Source organism: Takifugu rubripes, chromosome 19 (assembly GCF_901000725.2).
Source record: "Takifugu rubripes chromosome 19, fTakRub1.2, whole genome shotgun sequence".
Classification (NCBI taxonomy): domain Eukaryota; kingdom Metazoa; phylum Chordata; class Actinopteri; order Tetraodontiformes; family Tetraodontidae; genus Takifugu; species Takifugu rubripes.
Genome location: NC_042303.1, coordinates 4,916,955 through 4,932,937, shown reverse-complemented (window position 1 = coordinate 4,932,937; position 15,983 = coordinate 4,916,955). Strand labels below are relative to the sequence as shown.

Sequence of the window (15,983 nt, the reverse complement as noted above, 5' to 3'; positions counted from 1 at the left end):
CGCGGTGTAGATTGCGGTGTAATATTTTGTAAATTGTTTTATTCTGAAACGTGCCCGGATACTTTTGTTGTTTTCTTTGTTTGACTTACTCACAGTTTGACATGATCACTCGCGCACAAAATAGAACAGACGCCGAAACAATCGCTGCACGGCGCACGCCGATCCCAGCCATTCGTGGCGCGTCGCGTGTGGCGTGAACCCGGCGTGAGGAGAAGACAGTGAGAGACATGACAATTTTGAGGTGACACTCTGGGATTTACATGTGAATCGTGTGACCTGCAGTCACAGTGAGAACCAGGCCCACGGACGAATATGGGAGCTGTTTTCGGGGCTTTATCTTTTGCAAACTGGGTGAGTTCTCCACCTGGCTAGATAGACAGACGGATGGATGATGCAGGGATGGTTAACACCATTAACAGTTTTGTTAAATAATCTTTGGGATTATTACCCTGTTGTGTTGTTGACAGATTAGTCTTGATAGCAAATCAACATTCAAGACAATGACAAGAAACGACCTGCAGTTATAACCAACAAATATCCCAGTAATACATTGAATGCAAAGACTGTGAACAGTCGATTTGCAATGACAATTTTAATAAAGAAAAATTCTTATTGATTTTGTTGGGTGCTTTTTTTATCTGTCTTGTCTGAAATATGAGGTCAACATGATGGAATAAATGTTCGTCAGAGTGAATAACACATGTCAGCCTGATACGTGGTACAAGTGAAGCATTAGGTTGTGGAGGAAGGTTGACCTATTTTCAGGGTATTAACCTGGTTAGTATTGTTACCTGCTTTTCTACTCTGCTTAACTGTAGGATTGCAGACGGAACAGATGGGGAGTTAGGGCTACGGTGAGCCCTGACTGCGGGGACCAGAGAATGCTGCGGTGTCCGACATCATTTTTACATGTATAACTATACATGGACTCCATATTAATTTTGGTGACCTCTGACTAACAAAGCCAGGTGTCGTTTGCTTTTCACTAGCAGCTTCAAATTAGTTTCTGTGTCACCCGCTCTGGCTCCTGGAATGCACTTAAATATGGTTGGTGGTTTTGGCTTCACATAGCACAAAACAGAGGGACTTACCAGAGGGGATTTTCTCAGCTGAGTGGAATAAAAATGGTTCTCTGGAGAAAGCGGTTGGTGCACCATGGGCCTTTGGTTTGGCCTATGCTTCCTGCGAAGTGTCACCCAGCCACCCTGCCTAGCCGGCTGGTGTCGGGACGGCTAGCTGTAGCTACACTGGGCAGCTGTGTCTCAAACTCACAAATTCTCATCTCCAGAGCCATAAATAAGATATGCTATTACTAATGTTCTGTAAAATACCGATCAATTGGTGGATCAAAATTTCCTAATGTGAGTCATATTTTTGTGTAATTTGAATTTTAGTCAACAATCAAATCAATCTTTATTTATGTAGCGTCTGTTACAAATAAGATTGGTTCTAGGCACTTTACAGAATCCCAGGGCCTGACCCCCAAAAAGCAACAGTGGCAAGGAAAAACTCCCCTTTAACAGGAAGAAACCTTGAGCAGGACCAGGCTCATGTACAGGGCCCCTCCTGCTTATGGCCGGCTGGGTAGAGAGGAGGGAGAAGGGAGAGGACAGGTAGAGGAGAGAATAGACATAGATCATGGAAATACCTTAATTATAACAAAGTGCTGGTGTAGAAGTTAAGTGGGACAGTGGGGTCGGATGTCAGCAGGTCAGTATACAGCTATAAAGGCGGCAATACGTGTAGATGGATACAGAGTAACTAAACTTGCCTGGGAATTTAACTTTGAGTGAACGCAACACACACACATGCACCAAAGCTCTCCAGAGTTAAACAGGACATGATGGGCTTTATGGATTTTGGACTGAATAAACCCACTATGATTTTGTCAAATCCTGACCCTGTGCATCTGTGTCCAAGCCTTTGAGTATTGAGCCTGATACAATATCGCAACAAGGTTAGCACTCTGCTTTTGTGTTATATTCATAAATGGCCATCCATTATAATTCTGGTAAACCTGTTTACAATGCAGTGTTGAACATCCCCAGGTCTATACCTGGGGATGTCCAACACTGCATATAGAAGAGGCCATTCCCACATGACTACTAATGAAAAAAAAAGAAAAAAGGCTTTTTGTTTGACATGTTGACATGTTTGTGTGACATGTTACATAACCCCTTAACATAAAGTGAAACAGAACATAAAGTTAACAAAATAAACAGAAAGATAACCATAAAGGTTATAGCTTATGTAAACTGTGGTGTGAGCTGAACTATAACATCATCACAGACTTACCTTAAAAAAGGCATATTTTAATAAAAAATAATGTTTCCAATATTTTTCATACAACTTAGCTTATACTGTCAAAAATTAAGATTAAACATATTTTTTCCTAATATGTTTTTCTCCATCAAAAGTATTAATATTGTCAGGAATCAAACCACAGCAACTGAACATTAATAGGAAAAGAGAAAAATGTCAGTCTTGCAGTGACTCTTCCTCTGCGGTGGAGTCACCCTTGTGGATGAAGTCTCTGATCCATTTACACATCCTCTTCCCAGTAGGTACATTTCCCCTTCTCACTGTATCTTCAGACCTTGGCTCTGAAGATGGAAATCCCAGCTTGAATTCAACCTTCGAGGAATGGATTTGACCTCCTCTGATGGGTCCAATCCACGAAGGCTGGAATCCAGCCAGATTTTGCATCCTACCAGGGAGAAACTGCTTTCACCAAGGTAAATGGAAATCCAGGTGAAAGTATTTACCTGAAGTCTGTGTAAATTCTCAGTCATCCAGGTCATTGTATCCAAGGTAGTTTTCTCTGTCAACTGGACTGGGTTTCTTCTCTTGAAGACGTTTCGCCTTCTATCCAGAAGGCTTCTTCAGTTCTGAAATCGCTGGGGAGAGAGCTTGAGAATATATAGCCCCTGGACCATTTGCATGCTAATGATCTGGGTGGTCACCTGAGAGTCGTTAGCAGGGTCGTTGGTCGGGTCGTTGACCTAGTTTCTGTTGAGATGTCTCCCCTTTGTCTGCTGGGTCACATGGTGATGAGTCACTGGGTCTCTTGGAATGGTGTGAATGTTTGTTTTGCTGTTGGAAGGAGTGGAGGACTGCATTGTATGTGGGTGATAGGAAGTGCCTCAGGCCACCACCCCTGTTTAAGGATGGTTTCTCCAATTTAACATGGATAGCTTCCTTGACCCCCCTTTCGAACCAGCGGTCTTCTCTGGCCAGTATCCGTACTTGGCTGTCCTCGAAGGAGTGCCCACTCTCCTTTAAGTGTAAGTGGACTGCTGAATCCTGACCCGAAGAGGTGGCACGTCTGTGTTGTGCCATTCTTCTGTGTAGAGGTTGTTTGGTTTCCCCAATGTACAGTTCCTTGCATGCAAGGAACTGTACATTTCCCCAATGTACATCCCCAATGTACATTTCCCCAATGTACAGTTCTTTATCACTCACAAATTCTCATCTCCAGAGCCATAAAAAGCAACTGACCCCCAAAAAGCAACAGTGGCAAGGAAAAACTCCCCTTTAACAGGAAGAAACCTTGAGCAGGACCAGGCTCATGTACAGGGCCCCTCCTGCTTATGGCCGGCTGGGTAGAGAGGAGGGAGAAGGGAGAGGACAGGTAGAGGAGAGAATAGACATAGATCATGGAAATACCTTAATTATAACAAAGTGCTGGTGTAGAAGTTAAGTGGGACAGTGGGGTCGGATGTCAGCAGGTCAGTATACAGCTATAAAGGCGGCAATACGTGTAGATGGATACAGAGTAACTAAACTTGCCTGGGAATTTAACTTTGAGTGAACGCAACACACACACATGCACCAAAGCTCTCCAGAGTTAAACAGGACATGATGGGCTTTATGGATTTTGGACTGAATAAACCCACTATGATTTTGTCAAATCCTGACCCTGTGCATCTGTGTCCAAGCCTTTGAGTATTGAGCCTGATACAATATCGCAACAAGGTTAGCACTCTGCTTTTGTGTTATATTCATAAATGGCCATCCATTATAATTCTGGTAAACCTGTTTACAATGCAGTGTTGAACATCCCCAGGTCTATACCTGGGGATGTCCAACACTGCATATAGAAGAGGCCATTCCCACATGACTACTAATGAAAAAAAAAGAAAAAAGGCTTTTTGTTTGACATGTTGACATGTTTGTGTGACATGTTACATAACCCCTTAACATAAAGCAAGGAACTGTACATTTCCCCAATGTACATCCCCAATGTACATTTCCCCAATGTACAGTTCCTTGCATGCAAGAAGAAGAATGGCACAACACAGACGTGCCACCTCTTCGGGTCAGGATTCAGCAGTCCACTTACACTTAAAGGAGAGTGGGCACTCCTTCGAGGACAGCCAAGTACGGATACTGGCCAGAGAAGACCGCTGGTTCGAAAGGGGGGTCAAGGAAGCTATCCATGTTAAATTGGAGAAACCATCCTTAAACAGGGGTGGTGGCCTGAGGCACTTCCTATCACCCACATACAATGCAGTCCTCCACTCCTTCCAACAGCAAAACAAACATTCACACCATTCCAAGAGACCCAGTGACTCATCACCATGTGACCCAGCAGACAAAGGGGAGACATCTCAACAGAAACTAGGTCAACGACCCGACCAACGACCCTGCTAACGACTCTCAGGTGACCACCCAGATCATTAGCATGCAAATGGTCCAGGGGCTATATATTCTCAAGCTCTCTCCCCAGCGATTTCAGAACTGAAGAAGCCTTCTGGATAGAAGGCGAAACGTCTTCAAGAGAAGAAACCCAGTCCAGTTGACAGAGAAAACTACCTTGGATATTTACCTGAAGGACAGAAAGTCTGGCTTGGATACGGTCCTTGAGGACTGGATTTGCCCACCCCTGATCTAGAGTGATTCAGGACCAAACACCATGAACTCAATTTTTCCTGAGTTTAGGAGGAGGAAATTTGAAGACATCCAAGACTTTATGTCTTTAAGACAGGTCTGGAGCTTTGCTAACTGCTCTGTCTCCTCTGGTTTCATGGATAGATATAGCTGAGTGTCATCTGCATAACAATGAAAATTTATCCCATGCTGCCGAATAATGTTTCCTAAGGGAAGCATGTACAAGGTGACAAGGATTGCTCCAAGCATGGAACCTTGTGGTACTCCATGGCTAACCCTACTGTATGAGGAGGGAACGCCCTGGACATGAGCAAACTGGTATCTATCAGATAAATATGATCTAAACCAGTCTAGTGCTGTCCCTTTAATTCCAATCACATGTTCCAGTCTCTGTAACAGGTTTCTGTGATCCACTGTATCAAAAGCAGCACTGAGGTCCAGCAGAACCAGCATAGAAACCAGTCCATGAACTGAAGCTATAAGAAGATCATTAGTAACTTTAAGAAGTGCTGTTTCTGTGCTGTGATGAGTTCTAAAGCCTGACTGAAACATCTTAAACAGGCTGTTTCTCTGCAGGTGCTCCAGTAACTGAGTCATCACAACCTTCTCTAGAATTTTAGAGATAAAAGGAAGGTTGGATATCGGCCTATAGTTTGCTAAGACATCAGGATCCAGTGATGGTTTTTAAAGCTTGATCACTGCCACCTTGTAGGACCGGGGTACATAACCTGTCACAAAAGAACCATTGATCTGGATAGATCTGCCTATCACTGGTAAAATATCCTTCAACAGGTGTGTTGGGATGGGATCTAAAAGACACGTGGTGGTCTTGGATATCTGAATTAGCAATGAGCCTCAGAAAAATATATAGGACTGAAGGAGTTTAAGGGCTCCTTAAACTCCTTCAGTCCTATATATTTTTGACTGGGAACACACAGGGGCTTTTTTCTGAGGCTGACTGGGAACACACAGGGTCTCCAACGAGCCGTTGGAGACCCTGTGTGTTCCCAGTCAGCACATCTGGTGGTGGTCCAGTTGTTGGCCTGGCCTGACTAGCTTTTTCTCTGATCATTATCTGAAAGACATCTGCTATAGTAAGACTGTGTTCTAAGCATAGAAGAATCCTTAATTATAAATGTGAAAGTGATCTTTTGGTCTTGTTATGGTCTTGTTACGAGTGGTTGTATCAGGACCCGAAAGCAGGCAGGACACAGTGGCGTATCGTTTTCCGAGAAGCTTTATTTAAGTTTATAGAAAGTTGTGCAACTCAAAAGGCGTGGAGACCACGACTCAGTTCTTAATCAAAACAGGAAATGAAAACTTACGACAAAAAATCCCGAGCGGGGTCAAAAGCAGACCACGAAGGAAAACGACAAACGATAATCCGATAAACGGGTTCAAAAGTTATCCACGAAGGAAAAAGTCTCACGATAGTCCAGGAGGGTATAGCCGGGGTATTCCGAAACAGACAAAACATGCCAACGCTGGCCAACCGTGAGAACAGTCCATAAATAGGTGGCTTGATTACCGAGTGTCTGCAGGTGCACCAGTCCCCTGCACCACCTGCGGCTGAGGCATGGCTCCACCACGCCCCCCGCAGGAGAAACCCTGCAAAAAAGTTCCCAGAAACTGGGAACCTGACAGGTCTGACAGGAGTGGGTTCTGAGGGAACACTGACAAATGTTCTACCTTAACACCATAAGTCTGAACAAGATCCAAGGTGTGGTTGAAGTTATGAGTTGGTTGGTTTATCTGTTGGAGGAAACCAACTGATTCAAGTAATGAAATGAAGCCATTTCTAAAGCTGTCATTTATAACGTCTATATGTATATTAAAGTCTCCAATAATAATGACTTTGCCGTTCTAAGAACCAAGTCAGATAAGAAATCAGAGAACTCAGACAGGAACTCTAAATGTGGCCCAGCAGGGGGCCGATATACAACTACAAACAAAAGTGGCTTTTCTGCCTTCCAGTTCAGATGTGTGATGCCAAGAGTCAGGCTTTCAAATGAACTGGAACTATGTTTTGGTCTAGGATTAATTAATAACTTGGAGTGATAGATTGCTGCCACTCCCCCTCCTCGACCAATAGCACGAGAAATATGATAATTAAGATGGTAGGAGGACTAGATTCGTTAAGCTAACATACTCCTTCTCCTGAAGCCAGGTCTCAGTTAGACAAAATAAATCAATGTGATGATCCACTATCAGGTCGTGCACTAACAGGGATTTACACAAAAGAGATTTAGTATTTAATAATAGTCCACATTTAATTATGATGTTAGTTTCTCCAATTTGTGCTTTGGTATTAATTTTAATTTGGTGAACTTTTAACCATGGAACAAAGACTACCTCTATAGCATTAAATATATTATTGTTGGTGGATGAGGGTTCTATGGAAGTTACTAGAAATGAGAGAGGCACCATCCCGTGTGGGAGTCAGCTTCACATAGTGCAAAACAGAGTCGCCAATTACCAGAGTCGGTTTCTCAGCGGGTGTGACGCCGAGTGGGGAAAAACAATTAGCCATGGGAAGTGGTTGGTGGTGCACCGTGGGCCTTTGGTTTGGGCTACGCTTCCTGCGAACCGTCACCCAGCCGCCCTGGCTACCCGGCTGCTGCCGGGGGAACGCTAGCTGTAGCTACGCTAGGTGGCTCCACAGCAGCTACCTTCTCCTGGCTACCTGACGCAACTCCAGACAACTCCAATCTGCAGAACCCCGTCTCAAGCTCACTAACTCTCGCCTCCAGAGCCATTACTAAACTACACTTTCTGCACCTGTTCCCTTCACTAAAGGAGGCAGAGGAGTAACTAAACATTTCACACACTGAACAGACACAGACACCAGGTGAAACAGACGGCGAGGCCATGCTAGTGCTAATAATAGGCGGAGTCCTGTATTTGTTAATACGGATTATTTCTCTCTGTTGTTATCGAGTGACTAGAATTTCAATTTCAAATAAATTTAAATAAAGTGAAACCAACACACACCATGCACAGTGCACCAACGAACTATTGAGAAGACAGGAAGTTACCCAATCAGCTGTGTTCTTCGTTACCCAATCAGGTTATTGTGAACTTTGCAAATTAAAAGCTATATGGTAACTCATCTTAAGCTTCAGCCAAAAGCCAGCAGTCATTTTATATCAGGGGAGAAGCTCAGGTGTGAATGGATCTTAGTTGTGAGCCTCTTTGTAGGTCACAACAGGGTAATCACACACAAACAGGACACAACTTCAGCAGAATTCAGAGAATTGGTGTTTTCAGAAAAAGATCAACATTAGTTTGTTGGCACTAGGCGGCTCACTTTGAGTGACAGACCATTGTGGGGGAATTAACTTTGTTCTTCCCTTGCATGTTGCAAACCCATCCACTACCACAGTTGTGCTCACCAGCAGAGATGTTAGCATAGCTTTTTCCCCATGGGGAATGCAGGACCTTTTCTAAACAGATTTACCAGGCATTATGTGAGTTTTGAGATGTATGAAACATACTGTCTGACATCCTGTCCTTTATGGCCATCGTGCTCTTGCTCTTCTTCTACGCCAAGCCTAATGGTTGCCTCATGAACAAAGTCTTCATTAGTGTCAACATGAGTTTGTGCGTGGCTGCTTCAATTATCTCAGTGTTGCAGAAGGTTCAGTTAAAGTTCAGTTTAAGTAACAAGGGTTTCATTGTACGCAATGTGTTTTGACACGATGTGTTTTTGTAGGAGTGTCAGCCAAATTTTGATTCTAATTTGAGTTTAGTGTTGAGAGCTCAGGAACCTCCCACCTGCTTCTCTACCATCTTGCCCAAACCCTAGTTGCAGTCTTTCTTAAATTAAGTATTTGTTTCAGGTTCCATGTTTATGCAGGACCACAGCATGTTTGATGTGCAGTTGCTGTCTCTGCATCAGGAACTCCACAGTGACCAGAATAATCTACTCTGTCATCCTTCTGCTGGGGACCGTCGTGGCCTGCATCATGCTGTCGCCCGGTATTGATCATCAGCTGAAACGTGTATGACCGACAAATGCATCCACACATGCACACTCACTCGTTTTGATCACTTTTAACCCCTGGACAGATTACCTTTGGAATCTTACAGAATCTGAGGTGGACGTGTGGCCATAAGGCCAGTGAACCTTCTGGCCAAAAGTACTCGCATACATTCAGTCATATTGGCATATCCGTTCAAAACAGTCTAAGGCCATTATAAATTCAATCAATCAATCAATCAATCTTTATTTATATAGCGTCTTATACAATCAAAATTGTTTCAAGGCGCTTTCCAGAATCCCAGGGCCTGACCCCAGACAAGCAACAGTGGCAAGGAAAAACTCCCCTTTAACAGGAAGAAACCTTGAGCAGGACCAGGCTCATGTAGGGGGACCCTCCTGCTGATGGCCGGCTGGGTAAAGAGAGAGGAGAAGGGGGAGGACAGGTAGAGGATAGGATAGGTAGGAGAGGAGAGGAGAGGGGTAGAGGAGAGGAGAAGTAGAGTGAAGGGGAGGTAGAGGAGAGGAGAAGGAGAAGGAGGAGGAGGGGAAAGAGGAGAGGAAAGAAGAGGAGAGGGAGAGGAAAAGGAGAAGGAGAAGGAGAGGAGAGGAGAGGAGAGGAGAGGAGAGGAGAGGAGAGGAGAGGAGAGGAGAGGAGAGGAGAGGAGAGGAGAGGAGAGGTAAATTGCATGGCTTGCAGTGTCTCAAAGGTAGAGCAGAATTTTCTCAAAGTTTTTATGTGATACATTTCTACCTCTATTACCAATATTTATGTTGAACTGTGAGACCGAAGAATTCCATTGCTGATGATTGCTGTCATCATGATGCACATGACAATAACAGCTTGAATATTGAATCTTAATTATTAAACCTGGACTCTGTGTGCTCAAGATTCCAGGATTTTGTCAAGACGGTGCTGGCTCGTCTATTCTGGGTTTGCAGGTGGACCTCAACTGTGAGATGTTTACGGGTTACAAGGCTGTGTACCGTGTTTGTTTTGCCATGAGCATGTGGTTCCTGACTTTCTCCATTCTCATGATCAATGTCAAAAACAACCGAGAACCTCGTGCTGCCGTCCACAATGGGTAAGTAGTTTTCTTGTGGTTGTGTTGTACACTTTAGACATGTGGATATATGAGGTAAGTCCCTCAATATTTGGATAATTCCTCGTTTTTGCATTTTAACTTCATTTATTGATATGTTGCAAATTTCATCCTTACCATTTTTTTCTGATTATTATTGTAGTTGAAAATTTAGTTACAGTGAAACAAACTTCATTTATAATCAGTACATTAATTTTTCTTACATTTGAAGCAGCACTATAGTTTTTATTACTGCAGTAAAATATATATTTTGTTTCAGTCCATCTGTGGTTCAGAATGCTTTATGTTCCTCTCATGTTTGTCATTGTGCAGATGTTGGCTCTTCAAGTTTGCTGCTTTAGTAGGTTTGAGTGTGGCAGCATTTTATATTCCAGACCAACCTTTTACCTACTGTAAGGCCAAATCTTGCTGACAGTTCCTGCTTAGGAAGATGACAGTATAGCAACAAATTCTGTGTCTATTTATTCGTTACAGTGTGGTTCATTGTGGGCTCGGCTGGAGCTTTCTTTTTTGTTTTAATCCAGCTGGTACTTCTAGTTGATTTTGCTCACTCCTTGAATGAATCCTGGGTTGAGAAAATGGAGACAGGAAATGCAAGCATCTGGTATATAGGTGAGCAGCTCAACCTTAGAAAGTTGAAAGATGTGTTAGTGTTGACACTGATAAATGCTGCCTTTTCTTCAAACTTGTGTTGTTAGCGCTGCTCAGTACCACAGTCTTTAATTACATCCTGTCCTTTATGGCCATCGTGCTCTTGCTCTTCTTCTACGCCATGCCTGATGGTTGCCTCATGAACAAAGTCTTCATTAGTGTCAACATGAGTTTGTGCGTGGCTGCTTCAATTATCTCAGTGTTGCAGAAGGTTCAGGTAAAGTTCAGTTTTAGTAACAAGGATTTAATTGTTCGCAATGTGTTTTGACACGATGTGTTTTTGTAGGAGTGTCAGCCACGCTCAGGCCTGCTACAGTCCTCAATCATCACTCTCTACACCATGTTCCTTACCTGGTCTGCCATGAGCAACGAGCCAGGTTAGTTGTTCTTCACTGGGTGTGACCGAGCAGCTGCTATGAGTGGTTCTTCTGATTAATGACAATCAGAGCTGCTGTGGAGCTGCTGTGGTTGCTTGGTTCTTCTTTGTAGAATGTATAAATTGATACAGTTAAGATAATATTAGGATAGAAGGTAATGTTGACTGAAAATTGTGAGCTGCTTTGGTTCCTCTCCTTTGTCAGACCGAGTCTGTAATCCGAGCCTCCTCAGTATCTACCAGCAGATAGCTGCCCCCACACTGCACCCCCTGCAGGTAGAGAATCAAACCACAGTGGAGATCATTGACATGGAGGAACCAGTCCTCACCTCACCATACCTGCAGTGGTGGGATGCAGAGACCATTGTGGGTCTTGCTATATTTTTGGTGTGCATTCTGTATTCCAGGTGAGTCTTAACTCCAAAGGGTGTGTCCTCATAGGACTCACACACAGCTAAATCTCGAGTAGCTAGGTTGGTGATAATGAGTTTTCATGTCTGACTTTTGTTATGTGATGAAACAAGCTGAAACAAAATCATAAACACAATCAATTTTTAAAAAAATAAAATAAAATAATTTGCAACATATCAAGGATTTTTCATTTTCTTGACTGCTTTATCCCTTCCGGAGTCACGGGGAGGGTGCACATATGGGCAAAGGGAGGGTCCACCCCTGGATGAGTTGACAGTTCATTGCATGGCCATATGTAAGCATTTGTGGGTTCACAACCTTGCTCACAGGTACCTCGGCAGTGCTCTGAAGGTTTTCTGGCAGCTTCCCCCACTACCAGAACATCTTCCATGTGTTTTCTGCATTGGGGCTCAAACCAGAAACCCCTCTGCTTTTCAGCTCCATTCCCAACAGACTGAGCAACTACTGCCCTAAGTCAAGGATAATTACAATCAGCAGCTGGTGTGGGAGAGGTTAATAGAAACAAGAAAAACAAAATAAAATACCTTGTTAAAACAACAGGAATTAAAATGAATGTGTTTCTGTATGTGTAAAATGTTTCTGTGTGAATGAGGATAGAGATTGACCATTGGTATGATCCAATGAATAATGAAGTAAAGGCAACATTGTGAGTCCCTATAGATCCTGGTCCCTGTTTCATCCACACATTTAATAATTCCAAATAATCTGGCAAACAAAAACCAAGTCAATGTTTCTGTTTTTCTGATAGGCAGTGACAGTGTGCTCTTTAAACGTCATGTCATTTTGGGGCCAGGAGGAATTTCTTAGCCATTCCTTCAGCGTCATCCCAAGTTTCAATTCTATCATCCCTGATACCATCCATGAGGATATGAATCCTTCTTATTGGATGTTCAATATAATATAATAATTTTAGAGATGAAAGCTTTGAATGTTTATTAAAGCTCATCAAAATTGACATTGATTGATTGATGTGAAGATGTTTCAGTTTGTCTTCTCACATTGGTAGCTTCGCTAATCTGTATCTGTATGTAATCTGTCATTCAACAATAGACATGTGATAACATTTTATTTATTATGATAATAATTTTGATTAAACATGTTATTTGTTTGAGCTCCTCCAGGTTTACCATGCCCCTAGCCCTCTATCCCACCCTGTTCGCCCTGTGGTAGATGAGGGGTTAAGTTATACATAAAACTGTAACAATATTTTCAGATATTTATCACATAAACACTTGTTTCTCTCCAGCATTCGTACCTCCAGCACAAGCCAGGTCAAAAAGCTGACCATGGCTTCCAAAGATGCAGTTATCCTGCCTGAAGGGGGTAGGAGCACTGACCTGTCAGTAGAGTCCAGTGGTCCACAGGAGGCGGAAGACAAGGAGCGGGACTTGGTCCAGTACAGCTACTCCTTCTTCCACCTGATGTTCTTCCTGGCTTCACTATATATCATGTTGACACTCACCAACTGGTATAGGTCTGTCTACACTCCCCCATTAATGACACTATCCATGTTGGGGTTTTTTTTTATTGAAAATGGCACAAATACTTGTGTTGGTGAAGTTTTTTTTTAAATAGTTACCCAGTTACACACACAGTTTAATACAGCTTTGCTCAAAATTCAATTTTTCTGTCTCATCGGAATTCCTTCCTTTGTACATCCCAGTTTACGTGCAATGGAGAAAATCAAATAACTGACAGCAAGATTGACAAGAGGTGGTAATATACATATACATATTATTTTCAGCGAGTCAGTATTGTGTGATTTAGGTTATCACATAATAAACAACTGGAGTCAGGCAGCAGACCAGCAATTCTAACAACAGAAAGACGGAGAATCTTACAAAATTGTTCATCTCGTAGATAATGTACGAACTACTTATTGTGCAGAGAAAAAGCACACTCTCCCTCCTGGTGATGGCTGATCTTCTTGAAGGTTTTGGTCCCGGCTCATCCAGCAGTGTGGAGGTTGTGGAGCAGAAGCACATGCGTTGTCTAGTTGAACTCCGGTTAGGGCGCAATATGCTGGAAAAAACTTGTCCAACTAATTTTGGAGTTCTTATCTGACTAAAAGACCCAGATAATGCCGCTGGAGATCAAAGATGTGTACTTTTGTTGTCCAATTATAATTGGATTAAGGCAAATCTCTCTTTTCAAGTATTACGTAAACATACTAGTGTTAATTTCTTCATGAAAACATTCTAATTTACATATGCACATAAATGTTGACCCCTGGTGGTGTGAAGACACAACATTTTTCAAGATAACGAGTTCAGAATATCAATATCATGTACAAAATCAAGCACAGGCCTGGGTTCTGTGACATGATTGACAACTATTCATATGCAAGTATCCTGTTGATGAATCTTGCTGTTTGTGTCATGTTTCTCACAGTCCTGATGGAGATTACACCATAACTAGCAAGTGGCCAGCAGTTTGGGTAAAGATCAGCTCCAGCTGGGTTTGTTTATTGCTCTACATGTGGACCCTGATGGCCCCCATGATCCTCACCAATCGAGATTTCAGCTGAATCCTATCTTCGTCTGAAAGTTGGACACTTTCAACATCAGAAAAAAGTGTGTTTCAGACATGCCAACAGTTTTTATATCTTAAATAGACCATTTAGATCCTTTTTTAGAAATTACAGTGACATGAAGGAAAGGGTTTCTTCTATTGCCTTTAATAAAATTGCTGTTGTTTTCATTTATAGGGATTGAACAATTGTTAGGTATTTACATCTAATAAAAAAACACATTTTCATATGAATAAAGGAACATAGTGTGTTACTTTTACATTGCAAAACTCAAACCTGTAGGTGGCTTGACAGCTGAAGTATTCACTTCAGTTTTTCTTCAATCACTGGATTGAATCCAGAAAAGCTGGCAATTAATGTCAATCAATCAATCTTTATTTATATAGCATCTTTTACAATCAATATTGTTTCTAGGGGCTTTACAGAATCCCAGGGCCTGACCCCAAACAAGCAACAGTGGCAAACACCATGACCTCAGTTTTTCCTGAGTTAAGGAGGAGGAAATTTGAAGACATCCAAGACTTTATGTCTTTAAGACAGGTCTGGAGCTTTGTAAACTGCTCTGTCTCCTCTGGTTTCATGGATAGATATAGCTGAGTGTCATCAGCATAACAATGAAAATGTATCCCATGCTGCAGAATAATATTTCCTAAGGGAAGCATGTACAAGGTAAAAAGGAGTGGTCCAAGTACAGAACATTGAGGAACTCCATGGCTAGCCCTACTGTATGAGGAGGGAACGCCGTGGACATGAGCAAACTGGTATCTATCAAATAAATATGATCTAAACCAGTCTAGTGCTGTCCCTTTAATTCCAATCACATGTTCCAGTCTCTGTAACAGGTTTCTGTGATCCACTGTATCAAAAGCAGCACTAAGGTCCAGCAGAACCAGCATAGAAACCAGTCCATGATCTGAAGCTATAAGAATATCATTAGTAACTTTAAGAAGTGCTGTTTCTGTACTGTGATGAGCTCTAAAGCCTGACTGAAACATCTCAAACAGGCCGTTTCTCTGCAGGTGCTCCAGTAACTGAGTCACTACAACCTTCTCTAGAATTTTAGAGATAAATGGAAGGTTCGATATCGGCCTATAGTTTGCTAAGACATCAGGATCCAGTGATGTTTTTTTAAGAAACGGCTTAATCACTGCCACCTTGTAGGACCGGGGGACATAACCTGTCACTAAAGAACCATTGATCTGGTCCAGGATAGATCTGCCTGTGGTGGTAAAACATCCTTCAACAGGTGTGTTGGGATGGGATCTAAAAAACACGTGGTGGTCTTGGATTTCTGAATGAGCAATGAGCCTCAGAAAAATATATAGGACTGAATGAGTTTAAGGGCTCGTTGGAGACCCTGTATGTAAAAGTCTCTACCGTTGATCCAGAATGCAGCTACTCGGGTGTTGACTAGAACCAGGAAAAGAGACAACATTCATCCAGTGTTGGCTTCTCTATGTTGGCTCCCTGTTAGATTTATATGTATATGAATGCACATATCACTGCCATAGTGCGTCTTGTTTTTCTTTTTGTAGTTTTGCCGATCCTTGATAAGGTCCATCAAAAAGGCGAAGGAGGGGTGGGCCAGATCTCCATATGAAAACATCTGTAGACGCACCTTGGTCCCTGGACTTATTTCTATACAATGCATATATTACTGATGACCCTGCTGGTGGAAGACATGTATGGAAGACAGTGCCGCACAGTGGGATTTCACGTGGTTGAATTACTCCCATTAAATTAGACTTAAGACGACCCCAGTACAAGTGCTTGTGTGGTTTTGAATCTCTTTCCCACCCAGCAATCTTCATGACCCAGAACTGTATTTATAGTTTTTTTCTTCACTTTGTTTTTTTTTTTTTCCTCATAAGGGTGAGCACTAATATATTTTCCTTTTTATTACATTTTTCTCTAATGTTTGTGTTGCTTGCTTATAGTTTTGGTATACGTATGTATAGGAGATATCCAAAAAAACAAACAAATAAAAATTAGCAGTTAAGTCCCTATTATGGCAACACTTTG

The 15,983-nt window shown here is 42.4% G+C and overlaps 1 protein-coding gene across 2 annotated transcripts; it reads left to right on the top strand.

The window, feature by feature from the left end:
- The first annotated feature begins 26 nt into the window (after positions 1-26).
- Positions 27-15,594, top strand: serinc3 (serine incorporator 3). 2 transcript variants are annotated; one of them, XM_029826065.1, is made up of 11 exons: positions 27-351; positions 8,730-8,891; positions 9,761-9,954; positions 10,285-10,364; positions 10,447-10,584; positions 10,671-10,840; positions 10,910-11,000; positions 11,205-11,406; positions 12,678-12,905; positions 13,823-14,004; positions 15,497-15,594. In XM_029826065.1, the coding sequence occupies exons 1-10, from the start codon at positions 313-315 to the stop codon at positions 13,956-13,958; spliced, it is 1,440 nt and encodes a 479-aa protein (XP_029681925.1). In that variant the 5' UTR covers positions 27-312; the 3' UTR covers positions 13,959-14,004; positions 15,497-15,594. The 2 variants fall into 2 exon arrangements, with proteins under 2 accessions (XP_029681925.1, XP_029681924.1); XM_029826064.1 differs by lacking the exon at positions 15,497-15,594 and having other exon boundaries at positions 13,823-14,403.
- Positions 15,595-15,983: the final 389 nt, after the last annotated feature.